At 46.3% G+C, this 25,676-nt stretch overlaps 1 protein-coding gene across 3 annotated transcripts in view; it reads right to left on the bottom strand.

The window, feature by feature from the left end:
- The window catches only part of LOC135055754 (arf-GAP with SH3 domain, ANK repeat and PH domain-containing protein 2-like), a 317,938-nt gene that overhangs the window by 77,014 nt on the left and 215,248 nt on the right, over window positions 1-25,676 (bottom strand). For all 3 annotated transcript variants that reach the window (XM_063960173.1, XM_063960175.1, XM_063960174.1), the window contains exon 9: window positions 68-154. In XM_063960173.1, coding sequence (XP_063816243.1) covers window positions 68-154 — 87 coding nt within the window. The remainder of the gene's footprint in view (window positions 1-67; window positions 155-25,676) is intronic.

Here is a 25,676-nt window from a genome sequence, read left to right as displayed (position 1 = left end):
TTTGTGCCTGACATAAGGCATTGGAAAGAGAATATAAGGTAATAATACAAACATGGATGATCTTTACCTCTTTAGGTTCTATCTGCAGTGTAGGTTTGAGTAGATCCCGCAGAGAACACAGCTGCTTCTTCTCCTCCTCCTGTCTGCTCTTGATCTAGCATTCAAGTACAGAAAGGACATTATTAGAGATGTGTGCTCTCTGTGCTGTTAAAGGTCATTATTGTTTTTTAATAATCCTGCAAATCAATCATCATGCCCTTAAATGTTAAAACTAACTCCATGCCCACAGATGCACTGGCATCTCCCCCACTTCTAAAAACATGTCAACTATCCTAAAAACATCAGTGTCATCAATCCTCTGCACGAAAGGTCTCTGAATATAGGTTGTTTTTTTCTTTGTTTAGGCACCTTGCCAACTCATACTAGGGTATTCAATTATCCGCAAATTCGCGGCAATTTTTCGGACGAAAATTGCTGCGAAAACGCTCCGTTTTTCGACCTATTTAATTCCAAATGGGTTTCACCTGAAAATTCTTGCAGTGAAAAGTGCAGGTGAAAATGGGGAAATCAGCCTGTACCCCAAAAAATGCTAAATTAACATAGGAAAACAGAAGAGAAGTGTATTAGAGATCACATTAGAGAGTTTTTCGGGACTTAAATTGTGTGAAATGGCTGTTATATGCATTTTTTAAAAAATGCAAAAAAAATGATAGAAAGCAAGTTTTTTTGAGCAAAATAAATGTTCTCATTAAATTTGGGGTACATGAAAATGGGTATAAGTATATATTTGGGTCATTTTAGGGTACTTTAAAAAAAAAAAGTGGAAACAGACCGATTACTCCCATCTGTAAGCCTAAAAACACCTGTCCCACTCATAAAGCACTCCAATATACCTGTCCCATACCTTGAACCCCAATATCCATCACTTTGTACTTTTTCACCCCAAAAATGACATGTCATTATTGGCCAATTAAAAATAATTAAAAACCTCAACGTGCCTAATTAGTCATTAAGGGGTGTGTCCCCAGAGTTCTGTACCATATCCAAACATTTTTACCTTAAAATAGTGACTTTTCCCAACTTTTCACCTGCTTCAGAGTAGGTGAAGTGAAATTAGTGAAAAAATGATCACCGATAAATTTTCCTGGAAAATTGAATAGGCTGTAATTGCGTTTCGCTGGAAAAGTCCGGTTTTTCGTGCGAAAACCGGACTTTTCACGCGAAAAGTCCGTTATCGCTGCTAATTGAATATACCCCATAGTATCTAATCTAATCTAATCTAAGGTTGAAAAAAGACAATTTGTCCATCAAGTTCAACCTATAAACTCCAAGTATGGGTGATCCTGAATATAAACGAATATATGAACTTATGCCTGCAAAATTGTGTCCTAACATGTATCTTGAGCTGCACGTATTTTCAGATTCATGCAAATGAAAACTCAGAGTATTCATGTCCCCAGTCTTTGTCCAATTGCACTAGACATACCTTCACTGGTGCTGGTTACTCTTAAGAAAAAGGGGCTGATTTACAGATAGTCGCTATTCACACAGCTGGTACATGTTTGTACATAGTGGCTGTGTGAAATTATGCTAATACCGCAGGACACATGTTGTGCAATACAGGAGCTCACTGCCGGCAACTCAGATCAGATGCCTGCATCCGAAAACCAACATGGCCTCCTTCAGGAAAATACAACACAGGCTAGCTAATAAGTAAACTTTAGCTAAATAGGGTAGGGTAAGAATCAGAATACAGGTTGAATACAGGTATGGTTGAATACAGGTATGGTTGAATACAGGTATGGGCAAATTGCCTTTTTTTCAACCTCATTAACTATGTTACAATTGTTCACATTTTATCTGTGGTAGTATCTCTAGACACTTTATTACCCATATTGTGATGCCAAACACCACACTTCTAGAATTATACCGCTTTTAGACGAATATAGCGGGTCGCAGCCGGGAGCACTGACACGGGTGCTACCCGGCTGCGACGCGCGTCAGCCCCCTTTTAGACCGGTGTCACCAGCCCGACATATTGCCGGGTTGGTGACGTTGCCGTTGACGTGACGGGGGCGGCGCTTGGAGATCACATGATCTCCAAGCGCCGCACGGCGCGCCTGCACATAGAGTGTAAATGGGAAGCCGGCTCACGTTTACACTGAACAGTTTGCTGGGTTGAACATGTGTTCAACCCCGCAAACTACCAGAGTTGGAATATCAGGTCACTCGACCCGGATTATGCCAACTCTGCCCTTTTACACCGAGCAGCAACACGGTTATGCACGTTCATGTGCAATAACCCGTCTTATATGCTGCCGGTGTAAAAGGGGTACTAACCTCCAAATCTAGGAGTGTCATGGTTGTTGACTTTAGTAGCCTCCATTCCCTTAGTGCTAACCGTGCTCACCAATACTTAGTGGCCCAGGACTTTGCACACAATACATTTTACAGACTAGTTCTTAGGAAGGTGGCTTGAAGGTGTAAGTATGAGAAAACATATACTGAGGTCTGTGAAAACTGAGAAATATAGCAGGATCTAAGGCAAGGTCAAAAATTACTAGCGGAAATCAGGTCAGGCGGCAAAAGTTAAACCATAATATTCAGATAGAGGTCAAGGCAACCAGGAACCAGAATAATCTAAGCAAGCCAAGATTATCAACACTATCCTCAGAGAAATGCATAAACAAACCACACTGCAAGTACCACGTTTATGGAATGTGTTCAGCTCACTACACTAATGTAGGTACAGCCAGCCAATAAGAATGCTCCACAATGAGCTATCTCGGCTATAAGCAGTGCTGCGTGCCTGTTTCCAACACCCCTAGCCCACTACCATCAGATTAAAAATCTACATTTAAAATCCAAAAGAAAGCATCATTTTCATCCTGTATACCCTATAAGAGGCTACAGTATGTACTTAAGGATGGAAAACTATAAACAGGATGGGGTGACCAAGAGTTTCATCTGAATCAGCTCTTTCGATCCTAAACTACTGGTAAATGCCAATAATGAAGATATTTCTACTGATTGTAGTGGTTGAGGAAGGATGAAGACACACTGAATACTGTGCAGTTCACTTTTCTAATCATCTATAAAAGGTCTCCTTTGGTAAAAAAAAAAAAAAAAAGTCACAATACAAGATGAGGATCACAAGGTCTTAACGTTATTGAGCCACTCTCACTTCTCCACTCTCTATACATGAAATCATGGTAATGTGTCTGCCACTGCTGGTTTGTAGACCGTGGAAACAGTATAAAACAAAACAATTGGAAACAACAGTGAAAAAAAAAAAAAACTGGGTAATAATAAACAGTCAGGGGTAGCAAGACCCTGCTCGCAAACTTACAATTTATAGGGAAGAAGGCATTGCTACAAAAAGGATATGCGTTATTTATTGCATAAAGGTCCAGACAGATTGCAAAGGTTCTTGGTGGGCTTTATGATGTGGTCACACAGCAATATTGGCTAGGGGTCAGGAGGATAGAAGTGAAGAATGAGAAAATATGTGAGGATATGAATGGACTCTACAGTGGGGAAGTAATTTGATAGGAAAGTTTATGAAGGTTAATGTGCATGGGAGGGCATTCCACAGAGTGGGTGCAGCCATAGGAAAGTCCTGCAATGGTGAATGGGAGCGAATAATAAGTGTGGATGAGAAACGAAGATCTTGTGAAGAGCGAAGAGGTCGGGTTGGGAGATATTTTGAGATAAGTGAAGAGATGTACGTTGGTGTAGCTAGGTTAATGGCATTGTGTGTGAGTAAAAGTATTCTATATTGATTATGGTACAAAACAGGTAACCAATGGTGGGACTGACCCGCAGATCGATCAGCAGATGATGAACATCCAGCAAGGATGATTGGCCTCGTAACAGCATTCAGAGTGGATTGCAGTGGTGAGAGTCTCTTTTTGGTAAGACCAGTAAGAAAACTATTGCAATAATCAATGTGGGATATGACGACAGCATGAACTACAGTTTTTGCAGTGTCTTGTGTAAGATATGCCGTATTTTGGATATGTTGTTTAGATGCACGTAGCAAGATTTAGAGGAAGATTGAATGTGGGGAACAAAGCACAGTTCAGAGTTGAGGACGACATCTAGGCAGTGAGCTCATGTGGTAGGATTGATTGTCGAGATATCAGGTTGGTAACTACTATTGGTTGGTGGAAATATATTCTGTTTTGGAAATATTAAGTTTAAGGTGGCTAGATGACATCTAAGAGGAAACGGCAGAAAGGCAATCAGTGACACGGACCAAAACAGATGGTGACAAATCTGGGGATGATAGGTAGATTTGAGTATCATCTGCATATAGATGATGCTGAAATCCAAAAGAGCTGATTAGTTTGCCAAGAGATGAGGTATAGATTGAGAAAAGCAGAGGACCATAGACTGAGCCTTGCAGTACTTCAACTAACACAGGTAGCGAAGAAGAGGTGGATTCAGAAAAGTGGTCACTGAAAGAGCGATTAGATAGGTAGGATGAGAACCAAGAAAGGGCTGTGTCCTGAAGACCTAGGGATTGCAGTGTTTGTATGATGAGAGGGTGGTCAACTCTGTCAAAAACAGCAGAGAGATCTAGAAGAATAAGAAGTGAGTAGTGGCCTTTGGACTAAACAGTGACCAGATCATTCACTACTTTAGTAAGTGCTGTCTTTGTGGAATGTTGGGAAAGAAAGCCTGATTGAAGGGGGTCCAATAAGTTTTGTGAGGGTAAGTCTGGCAGTGTGGGTTTGTATTTTCTTTGAATGTCTGAGAGTGTGGATGAAGTAGTAATAGTGTGTGTGGGGGAGGGGGGGGGGGATTTAGATATAAAGGAAAGGTTGAGAGATTTTGTGTTACACCTTTTAACTTCTGCCCTCAAGGTGCTGGGACAAGGCCCTGAATAAATGTCGTTTTCTCACAAATAAAATAACCTTTCCTATAGCTTGGTAGTAAGTTTAGATGGGTCACATCATATGTAGATGGGTAATCAGCTGCTGGCTTGGGGTGATGAGCCTTGTGAGAGAGTGTAAGCGAAGAGAATTTGGTCTATGGAATACTAAGGGAAGAGTTGTTGGAGCACAATATTAACGTATGAAAATAGATTGGCTGGGTCCGCAGATTCAGGAACATTTTTATTCCTTATTTTGTCTTGAACAATTATCCAACTGGTCTTTGAAGGGATCCACATCAGAATGGAGGTCACTTAGTTCAATGATTAATAGTGGCAATATAGTCTTTTTTTTAGCCAGAAGGTCAGTATGTATGCATCACTATGAGGATAGTGAGGTCTGCTTTCTATACCCCTGCAGCTGCCCATAGTTCTACATGGCACACCTCCTTCACGACGTCTTGAAGTAAGGATTTATGTGACCATGTGTTCCTGTCTGTTATGGCTACTGGGCTCCTCTTATCTTTCTGATCTTGTCACGATTCCAGGATATGTGCGACATGTTGTGGAAGTCCAATGAAGACAGGTAAGATTTTCAATATGCAAGGAGAGGAGTTGCTTGAAAATATTGAGCATGACCTTATATATCTTTAAACCCCTCTAAATAGGAGTGGTTATTTATGCTGCTTGTATTTATTGTGAACATTGAATTAACAGTAGACAGGACAACATTATTTATTTATGCCAATATTGAATTAACAGTAGACGAGAATCCTCCACTGGGTAATCCTGGGAACAGAACAGAACAGCATGTGCGACTATAGACTCTGTGAGACTGACTGTCAGATTCCAAACTTTTTTTTAAAAGATGACTTTATCCACAGCAGGCCAGAAATAATCTTTGTATACGCGACAAGTCTTCCTGCTGTTGTCAGGCAATTTGATGGACTTTATTTTCATTTCTTCAGTTAATATAATATGTCACAGGATACTCAGTATGAATATAGAGCCAATAGAAAAAATATATAATGACTTGACAGCTTATTATACAGTGATCTTCACTTCAAATAAGGTTTAGTGACTATGGGGTACATTTACTAAGCAGTGATAAGAGTGGAGAAGTCAGCCAGTGGAGAAATTTCCCCATCAGCCAATCAGCAGCTCTGTATCATTTTATAGTATGCAAATTATAGATGTTACTTCAGTGCTGATTGGTTGTGATGGGCAACCTCTCCACTGGCTCACTTCTCCGCTCTTATCACTGCTTAGTAAATGTACCCCTATATTACTGTACAGTATCGCTCTCTCTTTTTCACTCTCTCCTTCATAGGCCATTTTATGTTTGAAAAAATGGCTCAGGGTCACCGCTGTGCGATGCTTTTGTATTTGTGCGGGGGGGGGGGGGGGCGGACTAAATTTAGCACAGCTATGATCAACTCGGCAATACCCCCAACATACAGTATAACTAAGTATATTTCTACAGGTTTCTCAACATTTAAAAACTTTTTAAACTGTATTTTTTGCCGCCATATTGTGACTTCATTTCTGTAACCAAGCACAGTACTACTATTTTTTTGTAAAATAAAGCCGATTGACCCGCCGACCTATCAAGTGTATATACACTTACCAAACATTGGGGTCAATTCAATTCAGTGACAGTTTGTCTAAAAATTCCTGACTTTACAAACTCCCGTGCATCACGAGAATTTAATTGTCAGGAATGTGTTTTTTAGTCGGCAATTCAATTCAGAGAGCGATATTGTAATTAGTCTGACTTAAATATGATTGTCGGGAATTTGCAAAGTCCCGGAAATTCAATTGTCAGGAATGTGGGGGGGGTTTTGTTTTTTTTAGTCTGAAATTCACTTCAGGGAGGGATATTGTAATTAGTCTGACTTAAATATGCAAGTCGGGGAAGGGACAGGGAGGAGACTTATTTTCCCTCCTTTTACTCACAGGAATGTAATGTTAAGGCAAGACTTTGGAGTAGAAGCCACAACCATTTTGGTACTGACATGAAAGGAATGGTAGCAGCAGTGGGAAGCAGTATATTGTTCTGTGGAAGTGTGGAAAAACATCAATCATCGCTTTATAATGTGACTTAATTGTCGTTGGCACCAGTAGGTTAAGCTTGCTGGCACTGTGTGACAGCCAAAGGAAAGGAATCTCTAATTATCACACGCAACTGGGATTGGTTTAGGGTGGCTTGCTTGGCATCATCAATATGGAAGTGTAATGGTTGAAGATCTTGGGCAATCGACTTTAGCTATGTTTTCTTTGGCGTATCACTTACTATTTTCCATTCCTCCGGAATGTGTTACAGTATTTAGGCACTGGTATGGTATTCTTTTAGGCTCCATTCTGCAGACATGTCCAAACCACTTTAAACGCTGTCTTTTAATATAGGATTCAACTGTGGGTTGGTCTTTGAATAGTTTTTGGATGTTTTAATTTCTTCGGTCCATTTGTGGGTTTTTTAAGTATATTTCGTAAGCACCTCATTTGGAAACATTCAAGCTTTGTTAGGTCGTTTTTAAGTAGTGCCATTATTCAGAACCATAAAGTAAATTTGTTCTAACTGATATGTTGAATACCCTAATTTTTGTGGCAATGGTAATGTCCTTTTGGTCCCAGAGGCCTTTTTTCTGAGTTGCAAAGGCAGCTGTGGCACTTGTGATGTCACTTGTAGCGGCTATCTGTTAACCGTTGATAGTTGAACCCAGGTATTTAAAGATATCCACTTGTTCGGCGGTAGTATGCAGGGGAGGGTGTGTACAGTGAGAAGTAGTGTAGTGTGTGCATTGAGAGGGTGCAGGGTAGCTGCAGTAGTGTTTGCGGGGAGGGGTATGCAGGGTAATAGGTAGTGTACTGTGTGTGGGGAAGGGAGTGTTGGGGGGTTGTAGTCATGTGACCGGTGGTCAGGAGACGGACAATCACATGACCTCCCCCTACATCCCGCACCCTCACTATCCCGACGGTCGGCATGCCAACCAACAGGGACTATTTCCATTCGTGGGTGTCCACGACACCCATAGAGTGGGAATAGAAGCCGTGGCGAGCGCAGGGCACCACCGAGCCCTCAGCGCAGAGAGCCCGCAAGGGGCTCGCTGCACTCGCCCCCCGTCGGGATTCCGCTGCCGGTATGCTTACCACCGGTCAGCCATTCCACACCCGAGTGTTGGTTGAGATGTAGGCATGCACAGGTCAAATGTGGATATTTCACTATGCAAATGGGTATGTACCCAACTCCAAATGACTTCCAAAGTTACAAAAATACTGACCTGCAGTACATTTGTCCATGCATATGTGTTTGCCATTTTCACTTTGGGAATTGCCCCTGTGCAAATGTCTTATGTTCTCATATAGTAAATACTCAGGGGTCTATGTACACTAAGAGTAGGTTACTAATATGGTAGCATGAACTGCCGATCAACCGATTGTCCGGCCTAGTGTACTAGGTGTGGGGAGTGGAGTGCAGGGTAGTGGCTGTAGTATAGTGTTTGTGGGGATGGGGGTGCAAGATAGTGTGTGCGGGGAGGGGGGTGCTGTGTAGTGGCTGTAGTATAGTGTATGCGGGGAAGGGGGTGCAGGGTAGTGGCTGTAGTATAGTGTGTGCGGGGAGGGGGGTGCAGTGCAGGGTAGTGAAGGATTATGCAGGGAAGGGAGTGAAGTAGTGTATTGGGTGAGAGGTAAGGGGGGTACACACAGAGATCAGTGCTTAAATTCTAAGCAATCTCACTAGATTGCTTAGAAGTTAAGCACGGATCTCTCCGTGTGAACCCCCACAGCGATAGCAATGCGCGGCCCCGCACTTCACTGTCGCTGGTGCTAGATTGAGCCTGCATGCAGGCTCAATCTAGCACATCACTCATTTCACCGCTGGGTGACATGAGCGACCCCCTCCTCCTCACTCAACACACATCTCTGGGGAAATCTCCATGTGTGTATGGGGCTGTAGTGTACTGTGGGGGTCATTCCGAGTTGTTCGCTCGGTAAATTTCTTCGCATCGCAGCGATTTTCCGCTTAGTGCGCATGCGCAATGTTCGCACTGCGACTGCGCCAAGTAAATTTGCTATGCAGTTAGGAATTTTACTCACGGCTTTTTCTTCGTTCTGGTGATCGTAATGTGATTGACAGGAAGTGGGTGTTTCTGGGCGGAAACAGGCCGTTTTATGGGCGTGTGGGGAAAAACGCTACCGTTTCTGGGAAAAACGCGGGAGTGGCTGGAGAAACGGGGGAGTGCCTGGGTGAACGCTGGGTGTGTTTGTGACGTCAAACCAGGAACGACAAGCACTGAACTGATCGCACTGGCAGAGTAAGTCTCGAGCTACTCAGAAACTGCACAGAGATGTCTTTTCGCAATATTGCGAATCTTTCGTTCGCAATTTTAAGAAGCTAAGATTCACTCCCAGTAGGCGGCGGATTAGCGTGTGTAAAGCTGCTAAAAGCAGCTTGCGAGCGAACAACTCGGAATGACCCCCTGTAGGTGGGGCCGGGAGTAGAGATTAGCAGCAGTATTGTAGTGTGTGCAGGGTGAGCGGTGTAGAGTAGAAGCAGTAGTAAAGTGTTTTTTTATTTTATTTAGTAGTGTAGTGCAGTGGTTTTCCAAACTTTTTTGTATCACCACCTGAGTATCAGAATTTTTTTCACAGCACCGCAAGTCAAAAAGTTTATTTAAAAATTCTGAAAATATTATTAAATTAAGTAAAATGTTTTTCGAAGGGGTAAATTCAGTTTCAGCACGGATTAAATAGTGCCAGTAGGGGGCTCCCGCAGCTAGACAATTTAGCGCTCCATAAATCAGAGAATGCCGGTTCTTGCAACTTAAACCTGCCGTTTTGTAGGGAGAACCAGCATTCTCTGACATAACTGCCCCGCTGCAATGATGTTTGCGGTGCGCTGCGGCACAAAACACATCGCTGTCCTAGTTGTGTAATCAAGTACTATACGATAAGATTTGATCGGCGTCCTCTTCAAACTCCAGTCAGGTGCATGCTGTCCTTCCTCCTTCAGATGAAATCCTCTATTGCAGCAAGATATGTTAGTTGAAACAACTAAGTAGGGAGAGGGACAAACCACTTGCTAAACTAGCCAGTGGGAATATAAATGTGTTGGATTGAAAAATTAGACCTATTTACAGCATTTCTAATAGCTTAGTATTAAATTCAAAACAAAAAATAAGATTTTACTCACCGGTAAATCTATTTCTCGTAGTCCGTAGTGGATGCTGGGGACTCCGTAAGGACCATGGGGAATAGACGGGCTCCGCAGGAGACTGGGCACTCTAAGAAAGATTTAGTACTACTGGTGTGCACTGGCTCCTCCCTCTATGCCCCTCCTCCAGACCTCAGTTAAGGAAACTGTGCCAGGAAGAGCTGACATTATAAGGAAAGGATTTTGGAATCCAGGGTAAGACTCATACCAGCCACACCAATCACACCGTATAACTTGTGATAAACTTACCCAGTCAACAGTATGAACAACAACAGAGCATCAACAATGGATGCCCACATAACATAACCCTTTATTAAGCAATAACTATGTACACGTATTTCAGAAAATCCGCACTTGGGACGGGCGCCGAGCATCCACTACGGACTACGAGAAATAGATTTACCGGTGAGTAAAATCTTATTTTCTCTAACGTCCTAGTGGATGCTGGGGACTCCGTAAGGACCATGGGGATTATACCAAAGCTCCCAAACCGGCGGGAGAGTGCGGATGACTCTGCAGCACCGAATGGGCAAACACAAGGTCCTCCTCAGCCAGGGTATCAAACTTGTAGAACTTAGCAAATGTGTTTGTTCCCGACCAAGTAGCTGCTCGGCAAAGCTGTAATGCCGAGACCCCTCGGGCAGCCGCCCAAGAAGAGCCCACCTTCCTAGTGGAATGGGCTTTCACTGATTTTGGATGCGGCAAACCAGCCGCAGAATGAGCCTGCTGAATCGTGCTACAGATCCAGCGAGCAATGGTTTGCTTTGAAGCAGGAGCACCCAGCTTGTTGGATGCATACAGGATAAACAGCGAGTCAGTCTTCCTGACTCCAGCCGTCCTGGCTACATAGATCTTCAAAGCCCTGACTACATCAAGCAACTTGGAATCCTCCTAATCACGAGTAGCCGCAGGCACCACAATAGGTTGGTTCAAATGAAAAGATGACACCACCTTCGGCAGAAATTGCGGACGAGCCTGTAATTCTGCCCTGTCCATATGGAAAACCAGATAGGGGCTTTTACATGACAAAGCCGTCAATTCTGACACACGCCTAGCCGAAGCTAAGGCCAACAGCATGACCACCTTCCACGTGAGATACTTTACCTCCACGGTCTTAAGTGGCTCAAACCAGTGGAATTTCAGGAAACCCAACACAACGTTGAGATCCCAAGGTGCCACTGGTGGCACAAAAGGGGGCTGAATATGCAGCACTCCCTTAACAAACGTCTGAACTTCAGGAAGAGAAGCCAGTTCCTTTTGAAAGAAAATGGATAGGGCCGAAATCTGGACCTTTATGGACCCCAACTTCAGGCCCATAGTCACTCCAGACTGTAGGAAGTGCAGGAACCGACCCAGCTGGAATTCCTCTGTAGGGGCCTTCCTGGCCTCACACCAGGCAACATATTTTCGCCATATACGGTGATCGTCTCTTGCTGTCACGTCCTTCCTAGCCTTTATCAGCGTAGGAATAACTTCCTCCGGAATGCCTTTTTCCGCTAGGATCCTGCGTTCAACCGCCATGCCGTCAAACGCAGCCGCGGTAAGTCTTGGAACAGACAGGGCCCCTGTTGCAACAGGTCCTGTCTGAGAGGCAGAGGCCACGGGTCCTCTGTGAGCATTTCTTGCAGTTCCGGGTACCAAGTCTTTCTTGGCCAATCCGGAACAATGAGTATTGTTCTCACTCCTCTTCTTCTTACGATTATCAGCACCTTGGGTATGAGAGGAAGAGGAGGAAACACATAGACCGACTGGAACACCCACGGTGTTACCAGTGCGTCCACAGCTATCGCCTGAGGGTCTCTTGACCTGGCGCAATACCTTTGTAGCTTTTTGTTGAGACGGGACGCCATCATGTCTACCTGTGGCAGTTCCCCTCGATTTGTAATCTGAGTGAAGACTTCGTGATGAAGTCCCCATTCTCCCGGGTGGAGGTCGTGCCTGCTGAGGAAGTCTGCTTCCCAGTTGTTCACTCCCGGAATGAACACTGCTGACAGTGCTTGCACGTGATTCTCCGCCCAACGAAGAATCCTGGTGGCTTCCGCCATCGCCACTCTGCTTCTTGTGCCGCCCTGGCGGTTTACATGAGCTACTGCGGTGATGTCTGACTGAATCAGCACCGGTTGGTTTCGAAGCAGAGGCTCCGCTTGACTCAGGGCGTTGTATATGGCCCTTAGTTCCAAGATATTTATGTGCAGACAAGCCTCCTGACTTGACCACAACCCTTGGAAGTTTCTTCCCTGAGTGACTGCCCCCCACCCTCGGAGGCTCGCATCCGTGGTCACCAGGACCCAGTCCTGTATGCCGAACCTGCGGCCCTCGAGAAGGTGAGCACTCTGTAGCCACCACAGAAGAGACACCCTGGCCCTCGGGGACAGGGTGATCAGCCGATGCATCTGAAGATGCGATCCGGACCACTTGTCCAACAGATCCCATTGAAAGATCCTCGCATGGAACCTGCCGAAGGGAATGGCTTCGTATGATGCCACCATCTTTCCCAGGACTCGCGTGCAGCGATGCACCAACACCTGTTTCGGTCTTAAGAGGTCTCTGACTAGAGTCACGAGCTCTTGAGCCTTCTCCGCCGGGAGAAATACCTTCTTCTGGTCCGTGTCCAGAACCATGCCCAGAAAAGGCAGACGCGTTGTAGGAATCAGCTGCGACTTTGGGATATTCAGAATCCAGCCGTGCTGTTGCAACACTTCCTGAGAGTGTGCTACGCTGATTAGCAACTGCTCTCTGGACCTCGCCTTTATGAGGAGATCGTCCAAGTATGGGATAATTGTGACTCCTTGCTTTCGAAGGAGCACCATCATTTCTGCCATTACCTTGGTAAATATTCTCGGTGCCGTGGAGAGCCCAAACGGCAACGTCTGGAATTGGTAATGACAGTCCTGTACCACAAATCCGAGGTACTCCTGATGAGGTGGATAAATGGGGACATGCAAGTAAGCATCCTTGATGTCCAGAGACACCATAAAATCCCCCTCTTCCAGGCTTGCAATGACCACTCTGAGCGATTCCATTTTGAACTTGAATCTTTTCAGATAAATGTTCAGGGACTTTAAATTCAATATGGGTCTGACCGAACCGTCCGGTTTCGGTACCACAAACATTGTGGAATAGTATCCTCTTCCCTGTTGAAGGAGGGGAACCTTTACCACCACCTGCTGGAGATATAACTTGTGAATTGCCTCTAACACTACTTCCCGTTCCATGGGGGAAGCTGGCAGGGCCGATTTGAGGTAACGGTGAGGGGGCATCACTTCGAATTCCAGCTTGTATCCCTGAGACACAATCTGTATAGCCCAGGGATCCACCTGTGAGCGAACCCACTGGTGGCTGAAATTTCGGAGACGCGCCCCCACCGCTCCTGGCTCCTGTGGAGCCCCAGCGTTATGCGGTGGATTTAGTGGAAGCCGGGGAGGACTTCTGTTCCTGGGAACTAGCTGTATGGTGCAGCTTCTTTCCTCTACCCATGCCTCTGGCAAGAAAGGACGCACCTCTGACCTTCTTGCTTCTTTGTGATCGAAAGGACTGCATTTGGTAATACGGTGCTTTCTTAGGCTGTGAGGGAATATATGGCAAAAAGTTTGACTTCCCAGCCGTAGCTGTGGAAACTAGGTCCGAGAGACCGTCCCCAAACAATTCCTCACCCTTGTAAGGTAACACCTCCATGTGCTTTTTGGAGTCGGCATCACTTGTCCATTGCCGAGTCCACAGGACCCTTCTGGCAGAAATTGACATTGCATTTATTCTAGAGCCCAGTAGGCAAATGTCCCTCTGGGCATCCCTCATATATAGGACAGCGTCTTTTATATGCCCCAGGGTCAGTAAAATGGTGTCCTTGTCTAAGGTATCCATTTCCTCAGACAGATTATCTGTCCATGCTGCTACAGCACTACACATCCAGTCCGACGCAATTGCCGGCCTCAGTAGAGTACCTGAATGTGTATAAACAGACTTCAGGATACTTTCCTGCTTCCTATCTGCAGGATCCTTTAGGGCGGCCGTATCCTGTGACGGCAGGGCCACCTTCTTAGATAAGCGTGTCAGAGCTTTATCTACCCTAGGGGAGGATTCCCAGCGCATCCTGTCCGTTGGCGGGAAAGGGTACGCCATAAGTAACCTTTTGGAAATCAGCACTTTCTTATCGGGGGAATCCCACGCTTTCTCACATAATTCATTTAACTCATGTGAAGGGGGAAAAGTCACCTCTTGCTTTTTCTCCCCATACATATAAACCCTCTTGTCAGGGACAGGGTTTACCTCTGATATGTGCAAATCATCCTTCATTGCTATAATCATGTAGCGGATGGCTTTAGCCATTTTAGGCTGCAATTTTGCCTCATCGTCATCGACACTGGAGTCAGAATCCGTGTCGATATCTGTGTCAACAATTTTGGATAGTGGGCGCTTCTGAGACCCTGACGGCCTCTGCGCTGTAGGATCAGGCATGGGCTGAGACCCCGACTGTCCCAAGGCATCAGCTTTATCCAACCTTTTATGTAAGGAGTTTACATTATCATTTAACACCTTCCACATATCCATCCAATCAGGTGTCGGCGCCGTCATCTGCACTTGCTCTGCCTCCACATAGCCCTCTTCGTCAAACATGTCGACACACGCGTACCGACACACCACACACACAGGGGATGCTCTATATGAGGACAGGACCCCCACAAGGCCTTTTGGAGAGACAGAGAGAGAGTATGCCAGCACACACCCCAGCGCTATATGACCAAGGAATCACACAGTAACTTAGTGTTCACCCAGTAGCTGCTGTATATATAATTAATGCGCTACATTTATGTGCCCCCCCTCTCTTTTTACCCTTTCTACCGTGAGTCAGCAGGGGAGAGCCTGGGGAGCTTCCTCTCAGCGGAGCTGTGGAGAGAAAATGGCGCTGGTGAGTGCTGAGGAAGAAGGCCCCGCCCCCTCAGCGGCGGGCTTCTGTCCCGCGATTTTGTGTAAAATTAATGGCGGGGGCTCATGCATATAACAGTGTCCAACTGTGTATATATGCTGCTTTTGCCAGGAGGTACTTAATTGCTGCCCAGGGCGCCCCCCCCTGCGCCCTGCACCCTACAGTGACCGGAGTGTGTGGGTTAGTGTGGGCGCAATGGCGCACAGCTGCAGTGCTGTGCGCTACCTCATATGAAGACAGGAGTCTTCTGCCGCCAATTTTGACGTCTTCTTGCTTCAACCCGCCGGCTTCTGTCTTCTGGCTCTGCGAGGGGGACGGCGGCGCGGCTCCGGGAACGGACGACAAGGTCAGGTTCCTGTGTTCGATCCCTCTGGAGCTAATGGTTTCCAGTAGCCTAAGAAGCGCAACCTAGCCGCAGTTAGTAGGTTTGCTTCTCTCCCCTCAGTCCCACGTAGCAGAGAGTCTGTTGCCAGCAGAAGCTCTCTGAAAATAAAAAACCTAACTAAAATACTTTCTTATTAGCAAGCTCAGGAGAGCTCACTAAAATGCACCCAGCTCTGTCCGGGCACAGATTCTAACTGAGGTCTGGAGGAGGGGCATAGAGGGAGGAGCCAGTGCACACCAATAGTACTAAATCTTTCTTAGAGTGCCCAGTCTCCTGCGGAGCCCGTCTATTCCCCATGGTCCTTACGGAGTCCCCAGCATCCACTAGGACGTTAGAGAAATTTGTAAACTCTTACCCCTTGGGGGATGAGAGAAAAAAAGGGAGAGTTTAAGTCTAAAATTGTCGGGAATTCGAACTCTCTCCCCACCCGCGAGTTCATTGAATTGGTCTGACCATTATAACCTATAGGGAGAACAAATTGTCAGGAATTGTATATACATCGCCGACTAAACAGTCACATTGGCGACAATTGCATTGGTGGGAATTCCAATTGTCGACAAAACTTAAGTAAACTAGTGGAATTGGCAACTAGTCATCGAATTGAATTGACCCCGTTGGCCTGGTGTGTTGTGCCTATCATCACAACTGGGCAGGTATTTACATGTGCCCGCTTAGCTGTTATATCAGTCATCGGCAGCCTCTGCAGCAAGTGTACAATACTGACCATCAGCTAAACTGCAGGGACAATGCGATATGTCTGTGAACAACGTCAATCACAGACATATTGCTGGTACACAGCCACTGATGCGCCCATGATGTATTGGCTGTTCAGTGTGTACTTATGCTCTACACATTACTTAGCCTTTAGGAGATTTTGTCCATGTTAACTGTTGAATGCAAGACTGCAAAGGGGTAGCAGTTGATTTACCGGCAGAAACAATACTGATGGTCATAATCCCGACAGCCATCAACCGTCAGTCAAAATACCGACACGGTCAAAATACAGACATTCATTATGACATGTTCAAAATGCAGACAGTCAGAATACCGACATTTGGAATGCTGACATGTCAAAATGCCGACATTCATTTTTAAGGAATTTTTCCCCAAAAACAGACGACATGTTCATACTTTACCATCCCAGTGGACCTGGAGGGAGAATATAATAGTAAAACAGAAAAAATTCTTCCGAAGGCGCTGCAAGATGGAGCAGCAATGGACAGTACAAATAGGTCACCAACCTATGAAGACAATATGTAACAAGAAAAGTACAGTCTCACTTTCTGCGCTCCAAATGTCCCCTCGTTTGGAAGATCCTCACAACGATAGTGATATTACATGAAACAGAAGAAACACAAAACACAAAATAGTGTAATCCTGTATGCACAATAAAGTTTTTTCCACTGTGTAGAGGAAAAGCTAGGTGATGGAAAATAGTCCCAAGGGAGATCGGACATCCACCTTCTTATGGGGTCACCCAAAGTGATGTCTTGAAGATGTGACAGTAAATTCTTACATGTATGCTTACTTGTATAAATAAGGTAGAAAGCACATAAAGGTTTCTTTTCTGTAGAGATTTCTCTGTAGCCCGTATAGTGAGGATGGATATCACTCATGTGGTAAGTATAAGATTAAAAAAGGGAAGCCAATTAGGGCAAAGAAAAACCCTTTTTATTTAAAATTAAACACAAATAGACAACCAGCCATACCAAAAATGGGAAACAGAGATGGAAATCAGCTGACACAATGTGAACCGGATATCAAAAATGTCATATGTTCCCCTCAATGGATGAACTGGTTTGAACATCAATATTGCACTGTATCAACGCGTTTCGACGCTCGGCGGCGTCTTTATCAAGATTTAACAGTGTATGTAGCACTGATGTGCAGCCTCTCATGTGTGATCAGCTGGATGGAGGGGGAATATAATACTGCCAGAAGCATGGCAACCATGTCGACATTGACACGTCCGCATTTCAAATGTCGGTATTCTGACTATGCTGGCATTTTGAACATGTCGGCATAATGGATGTCTGTATTTTGACAATGTCTGTATTTTGACTGTAGGTCAATGGCTGTCGGGATTATGACCGTCGGTATTGTGTCCGTCGGTAAATCCTATTAAACTCCTGCAAAGTACCCTTTAAGTGCTACTCAGAAAATATTGAAACCCTTGATTACCTTATACTGTATGATAGAATGTACCGTGCGTGTGCACTTATGTGTAGTCTGCATCCCTGGGGTTAACCATTTTAACAGAGTTGCAACATTGGGTCTAATTCAGACCTGATCGCCGCTGTGCGTTTTTGCACAGCAGGCGATCAGGTCTGAACTGGGCATGCGTCGGCGCCACAGTGCGTGCCTGGCCCGTGCGGGGGGCGGGCCGCCGCGACCCGGAGAGTGACGGGTAGCTCCCTGCCAGCACGCAGGAGCTGCGCTGGTAGGGAGCAACTCTTCAGGTACAAAAGCATCGGCCGCCGTGCGATACTATTGTACCGGTACGGCGGGGGGAGGGCCAGACATGCGGGATGGACTAGCCCTGTGCTGCCCCCCCCCCCCCCCCCCCCTCCACCCTACATGTCAGGGTGGCTGATTGCAGCCGTTCAAAATTTTGCACGGCTACGATCAGGGCTGAATTAGCCCCATTGTTACAGCAAAGCAAAAAGCCAACTGCTTGCTAATTTGTATGGTATTAGAAAAGGAAAATTTCTGGAAACCATTGCACAAGTGTTGAAAAACAATGCATTTTAAAAGTTAAGACAATGCTAAATGCCATTGTCTCACTGAAGTGTGGTCTCAAAGCCTGGCAGATGTACGGAGCAGCATGGCCAGCAGGCAGTGTGAGCGACCCAGCTCCTGGGCGGGCCCCCTCTTTGTCCAGGCCTGGGACAGTAGTCCCAAGTAGTCGCCTGTTTCATACTTTCAGGATTATCATGTCCTCAGAATACATGTGTCAAATACGTACTGTATATATGTGTCAGTCACCACGTTCCTTTATACCTTAGGTCAATAAACATGGCCTTGCAAAGTGCTTTAGGAGCTTAGATTTTCCTGATCCTCTTGTCTCTCTGTAGCAGCTGACGAAGCTTCTATAGCTACTGTTACACCACTGTCTCCAGGTGTCAGGTGCTCTTGTGATTGCTGCTTGAAGACAGTGGGGTCAAAACAGAGTTGAAAGTAAAATGGGAGCTAGAACTAAAAGTGAAATTTGGGATATTTGTGCACATAAGATACAGGAGTTGCGCTCACCATTGTATAGGCAGAATAATCGTATGTCACTATTTTACAGCATATCCCCATCATTAGTGTGCATTTGCAAATCCCTATAGCAGGTGCAAAAGATATTTCTCCTAACAGAAACATTTGTGAATATTTCCTGGTATTCCAAATGGCGCACATTTGGGTAATATGTCCTCACCAAACTTCACCTATGTGATAACGCCCCTTCCTCCACCAGCTCCATCTCTTCGGTTGTAATGGCCAAAGCGTCCAGCGCTGCACAGTCACATCAGTGTGCGCTTGAGCATGCACAGTGAAATTACACTCAAGAAATGCTATGTAAGCGGATGTATGTTTAACCTGAATCAGCCCCAGTGTGTCTATACAATTAGCATTAATGTTACCAGCCTGCTTTATATTCCGTATGCGGTGTATGATGCTACACTGCACTGCATCCACAATGCTCATCGATAGCAAGGTTGACACAAGAAGGTATGGGAGAAGTGGATGATCGGTATGCTTTGAATAACTAAACTAAAAATATGAAGGATAATAACAAGTAAATTTTTTAGCATACAATCTGCATTATGACTTCCCTCCCAAAAATTAAATGAAAACAGAAAAGGAGATTTATGGTAGACTTACCATTATTAAATCTCTTTCTGCGAGGTACACTGGATTCCACAGGGAATAATATCGGGGTGTAGAGTTGGATCTTGATCCGAGGTACCAACAGGCTAAAGCTTTGACTGTTCCCAGGATGCACTGCACCGTCTCCTCTATAGCCCCGCCTCCAGGCACTGGAGCTCAGTTTTGTTAACCAGTCCAATGCAGTAGCAGATAAGAGAGATGGTAGATGTTAGTCACATAGAACCACATTCTCACGACTGGAGAAGGGACTAGCGGCTAATGCCATACAAACCCAAAGAAGCTAAGTGCGTCAAGGTGGGCGCCCCGTGGAATCCAGTGTACCTTGCAGAAAGAGATTTAACAATGGTAAGTCTACCATAAATCTCCTTTTCTGCAGCGGGGTACACTGGTATTCCACAGGGAATAACATTGGGGATGTCCTAAAGCAGTTCCTCATGGGAGGGGACGCACTGCAGCAGGCACAAGAACCCGGCATCCAAAGGAAGCATCCTGGGAGGTGGAAGTATCAAAAGGCATAGAACCTGATGAACGTGTTCACTGAGGACCACATAGCCGCCTTGCACAATTGTTCTGTGGACGTGCTACGGCGGACCGCCCAAGAAGGTCCAACCGATAGAGTAGAATGGGCCTTGATAGCAGCAGGAGCTAGGAGCCCAGCCTGTGCATAAGCTTGTGCAATCACCATTCTAATCCATCTGGCCAAGGTTTGCTTATTCGCAGGCCAGCCACGTTTGTGAAAACCAAAAAGTACAAAAAGAGAATCTGACCTCCAGATAGAGACAATCCTTTCCACATAAATACGGAGAGCCCGTACCACGTCCGAAGATCTTTCTTTGGAGGACAAACCAGAAGAGATGAAGGCCAGAACCACAATCTCCTGGTTAAGGTGAAAAGATGATACCACCTTAGGTAAATAACCAGGGCGAGTTAGAAGAACTGCCCGGTCACAGTGAAAAATCAGAAAGGGTGGAAGAAAGGATAAACACTAGCGTATCTATAATAAGTGTGCGGTGTACACGGGCCCCTGGGTCCAGAGGGGGCCCACACCGCACCCATTTCTTCTATACTTACCTTTCTGGCATCCATCGGTGACTGTGTGTGGGCCCCCTCCTCTCCTGTAGCCGTCTCCACCGCTGCTAGCGCACTGAGCTGTAGTGACTCTGGCACAGTGCCAGAGTCTACAGCGCATTTGCAGAAATCCGGAAAAATGGCGCGGCGGCCATTTTCTGGAATCCTGCGCATGCGCTGTAGACTCTGGCACTGTGCCAGAGTCTCAGCGCTGAGAGCGCTAGCAGCGGCAGTGACAGCTACAGGAGAGGAGGGGGCCCACACACGGAGTCTGCACACGGGTCCCCTCCTCTCTAGAAACGCTGCTGAGGACAAAGCACCTAAGTCCGACACCCTTCTAGCAGAGGCAATAGCCAACAGAAACACGACCTTAAGTGTAAGGCATATAAGGTCCACAGAATCAAGAGGTTCAAATGGAGACTCTTGCAGGGCATTTAAGACAACAGACAGATCCCATGGAGCCACAGGAGGGACATAGGGAGGCTGAATCCTTAGAACACCCTGAGTGAAAGTGTGAACGTCAGGAAAAGACGCAATTTTTCTCTGAAACCACACCGACAAGGCAGATATATGAACCTTGGGGGAGGCCAGACAAAGGCCCAAGTCTAGGCCTTGTTGTAGAAAAGCCAAAAGTCGGGAAGTTTTGAAAGTATATGCATCATAATTCTTAGCAGCACACAATAAGAAGTAAGAATCCCAGAACCTGTAATAAATCCGAGCTGAAGCTGGTTTACGGGCTTTCAACATAGTTTGAATGACCGCTTCAGAGAATCCTTTGCACTCAGGAGTCATGCTTCAAGAGCCACGACATCAAAGCCAGTCTGGCCAGGTCCAGGTAGACACAAGGGCCTTGAACGAGGAGGTCTGGGCGTTGAGGAAGTAGAAGAGGACGCTCTATCGAGAGACCCTGCAGGTCTGAGAATCAATGCCGTCTGGGCCACGCTGTAGCGATTAGAAGTAGTATTCTGCCTTCTTGCTTGAACTTCCGTATTACTCTGGGCAGGAGTGACACTGGAGGGAACACATATGGCAGCAGAAAGATCCATGGAATTGCCAGTGCTTCCACGGACGCTGCTTGAAGATCCCATGTCCGTGATCAGAAGACTGGAACCTTGTGATTGTGTCGAGATGCCATCAGGTCTACATCTGGTAGGCCCCACTTGTCCACTAGGAGTTGAAAGACTTCGGGATGAAGACTCCAGTCTCCGGCGTGCACGTCCTGATGACTGAGGAAGTCCTCTTCCCAGTTGAGTACTCCCGGAATGAACACTGCCGATATGGCTGGCAGATGGCGTTCCGCCCATTGGAGGAATTTTGACACTTCAATCATTGTCATGCAGCTTTGCGTGCCACCTTGATGATTTATGTACGTCACTGTTGAGGCGATGTCGGATTGTACTTGAACAGACCTGTTCTGTGCCAGAGGCAGGGCCAGTGTCAAAGCATTGAACACTGCCCGCAATTCCAGAATGTTTATCGGGAGGAGAGATTCCTTCCTGGTCCACCGACCCTGGAGAGAGTGTTGCTCCAACACCACGCCCCTACCTTGCAGACTGGCGTCCGTTATCAGGAGGCCCCAGTTGGAGATCCAGAAGGGACGGCCCCTGCTCAACTGTTGGTCCTGTAGCCACCAGCTCAGTAACAGACAAACCTCCGGAGTCAAGGGAATCATTTGAGACCTGATCCGGTGAGGCAGGCTGTCCCATTGGGAAAGGATTAACCTCTGCAGAGGGCGGGAATGAAATTGAGCGAATGCAGACACCATGAGGCCTAGAACTTGCCAGAGAGTGTCAGAACACTCGGCGATGCAAGAGAGGAAGTATCTGATCCTGTCCTGAAGTTTCACGACCTTCTCTGGAGACAAGAACAATTGTTGGTTGTGTGTGTCCAACAATGCCCCCAGGTGCACCATGCTCTGAGCAGGGACCAGCGAGGACTTCTTCCAGTTGATGAGCCACCTGTGGGCTTGTAGGAATTGGACCGTCAGTTCCAGATGACTAAGGAGAACCTCCGGGGAGTTCATCAGGATCAGCAAGTTGTCCAGATACGGCATGGTCCTGACAACCTGACGGCAGAATAGAGCCGTCATGACTGCCATGACCTTTGTGAAGATCCGAGGAGCTGTGGTCAGTTCGAAAGGCGAGGCCTGGAATTGATAATATAGGTTGCCAAAAGCAAACTGCAGATATTGCTGATGCGACATGGCAATAGGAATGTGCAGGTAAACATCCTGTATGTCCAGGGATAACATATAGTCCTTGGGTTCCATGGCCAGTACAATGGTACGCAGAGTTTCCATACGGGATTTGGATACCCTCACAAATTTGTTCAAATATTTGAGGTTGAGTATAAGCCGGGAGGATCCATTTGGTTTCGGGACTAGAAACAGGGTTGAATAGTAGCCCCTGCTTCTTTGAGACAGAGGTACCGGCACAATCACTCCAGTATCTAGGAGAGATTGTACAACCAAGTGTAAAGTCTGTGCTTTCAGCAAATCCGAAGGGATAACCATCCAGCAGAACTGGTGAGGGGGACGTCTCTTGAAGGAGATCGCATACCCGTGAGAGACAACTTCCCACACCCAGGCGTCTGAAGTGGTCTTTAACCAAGCCTGGGCGAACTGCAGAAGTCGGCCTCCCACCCTGGGGTCCCCCAGGGGGAGGCTCGCCCTGTCATGCCACAGGCTTGTCCTGTTTGGAAGAAGGCTGATGGGTGGCCCAAGATTGCTTAGACTTGGGCTTGGTGGTTTTGGAAGTACAAGCATGTCTCGGGTACGCCTGACCCTTTGCTTTACCTGGAGGTCGAAAGGAACGAAAAGTGATACTCTTAGCCTTCGGAGCAGAAGGATTAGTACTTGGGAGAAATGCAGTCTTAGCTGTTGCCAAGTCAGTCACGATCTTGTTCAGATCCTCTCCAAATAGTATGTATCCCTTAAAAGGGAGATCGTCCAAGTCCACTTTCCAGGACCTTAACCACAAAATCCAGCAATCCAGAATAGACGTAGTAGACGCCTTGACCGCCATTACACCTGCATCAGAGGCCATCTCCTGAATATAGTGAGAGGCTGTGGTAATATACGACAGATATTGTCTAGCAGTGTCAGAAAAATTTAGGGGTAGCTCATCTTCTATTGCCTGAACCCATGCTTCAATACCTTTTGCAGCCCAAGAGGCTGCCATAGTGGGTCTATTAACAGTACCGGTAAGTGTGTAAATAGACTTCAGGCATCCCTCCACACACTTATCCGTCGGTTCCTTCAGTGAGGTGACAGTGGTGACAGGCAGAGTAGAAGATATCACTAGACGGGCGACATGAGAGTCCACCGGCGGAGGAGTTTCCTACTTGTTACTCAACTCTGCAGGGATAGGGTAACAAGCTAACATCTTTTTGGACAGGGAAAATTTCTTCCCTGGAGATGACCAGGATTCCTGACGTATGTCAATTAAAAGATCAGAATGCGGTAAAACTACTTTAGCAACCTTCTGATATTTAAACTTAACAGGTTTCTTAGACGTAGCGGGGAGCTCAATACCATCATCAATCTGGAGAATCAGCTCGATAGCCTCCACTAGGTCAGGAACATCAACTTGAGTTGTAAATTCCTTATCAGAAGCAACTTTATAGGTGTCTGTCGGATCAGTATAATCACCATCCTCATCGGAAGAATCATCCAAAATATTAGTGGATTGTGAGGAAAAAATGGCCCGTTCAGATCACCCCTTGGCCCCAGCAGGGCGAGGGGTAGGTTTTTGTCTAACCAAAGACTGATTTAATTGTTGTAACTGGGTAGACAGAGCATATGCCCAAAGCGGGTTGTCTACAGGGACAATATGTGGCTACAATGGCACAGGAGGTCCCACAGGGGGCGTAAGTTGCGTTACAAGCGTCGACAGCATATTTGAAAAAGCAGCTCAAGGTGGGTCTTGATTTGCCACAGGTGCTGCAAACGGACTGGAAGGTGCAGGGCATGCAGTACCTGAACCCTCTGCTGAAACCTTTTCCTCAGACAAATCCGTAGTGCCAGCACTGCATGATGCAGGAGCGTCTGCGGATTTTCCACCCTATGTAGCAGACATTATTGGGAATGTAGCCTTAGAGCGCAACAGTACAATATAGTCAGACAAACACAATACCTGCAAAAAAAAAACCAACCTTTGTTATGTGATAGCAAACGCAAAGCACAATTTAAGCGGTGTGAGGTGATCGAAACACACAGTGAAAAATACAAAACAGTCTGTGGAACACTATATTTGAAATGAGACCCTGAAGCACTTATACCCCCAGGGTACAGAATATAGTGATAGCAATACGTGTGATACACAGAATAGAATCTACACAGCAGCTATAGGCACACACAGTCACAGGTACAATGCAGAATTATTACATATAAACAATGAGACTGCCCTGGACTAGTAAATCTACATATAGATATGTATGTATACAGATATAACAATGCACAGTAAACACTGGATGTACATCACAGAATACTTGTACTAAATATTCATATAGCAGTACACTTCAAAAATGACATGTAGAATACTTAAGTGTCTGTAAATACACAGTGCTGACAAGACAGGCGGTTTTACAGAGGAGACAGTGCCCAGCGGTCCCAGAGATCAGCCCAGCAATGTAATGGCGCCAAAATCTCTTCAGGGAATGAGGGAAAGAGAGCTGCAGCTCCAGGGCAGGAACACCAGCAGTAGATGGCGCCCGGAGCTGGGGGAGGGGCTACGGGTCAGCGCCTTATCCCCTCTGCTGGACTTCACCACGGGGTACTAAGGAGCCTATATTAAACGGATTTTAGTAAATCCAACCTGTGCTCCCTGCCCTGGTGGATATAGTGGAGTCCCTGCCCTCTCCTGGTACTGCGACCGGATCGCAATTTACCGGTGGGTACCACCTTGGGGACCCTCTTACCTCTTCCCTGTCATGCAGCCATGCAATACAGGAGAGCAGCAGTGGTGGTGTGCCTAGAAACCGATGCATCCCCACTGCAAGTACCTGGGAACCAGGCCGCGGGAGTATGCAGCGCCGCTGAGGGAGGTGATGGAGCCGCAGCACAGCATGTCAGAATGACATAAAAAGTGCTGCGGCCCTTCAAGTCTTCTTAAAAAGCTCTTTTCAGGGCTGCCTAGCACAGCCCCATCTGTTAGTGACCTGCACTGCAGGCACCAACTTACAAACTGAGCTCCAGTGCCTGGAGGCGGGGCTATAGAGGAGGCGGTGCAGTGCATCCTGGGAACCGTCAAAGCTTTAGCCTGTTGGCACCTCGGATCAAGGTCCAACTCTACACCCTGATGTTATTCCCTGTGGAATACCAGTGTACCCCGCTGCAGAT

The sequence above is a fragment of the Pseudophryne corroboree genome, chromosome 3 (assembly GCF_028390025.1).
Source record: "Pseudophryne corroboree isolate aPseCor3 chromosome 3, aPseCor3.hap2, whole genome shotgun sequence".
Taxonomy (NCBI): domain Eukaryota; kingdom Metazoa; phylum Chordata; class Amphibia; order Anura; family Myobatrachidae; genus Pseudophryne; species Pseudophryne corroboree.
This window is presented reverse-complemented; position numbering and strand designations above follow the sequence as displayed.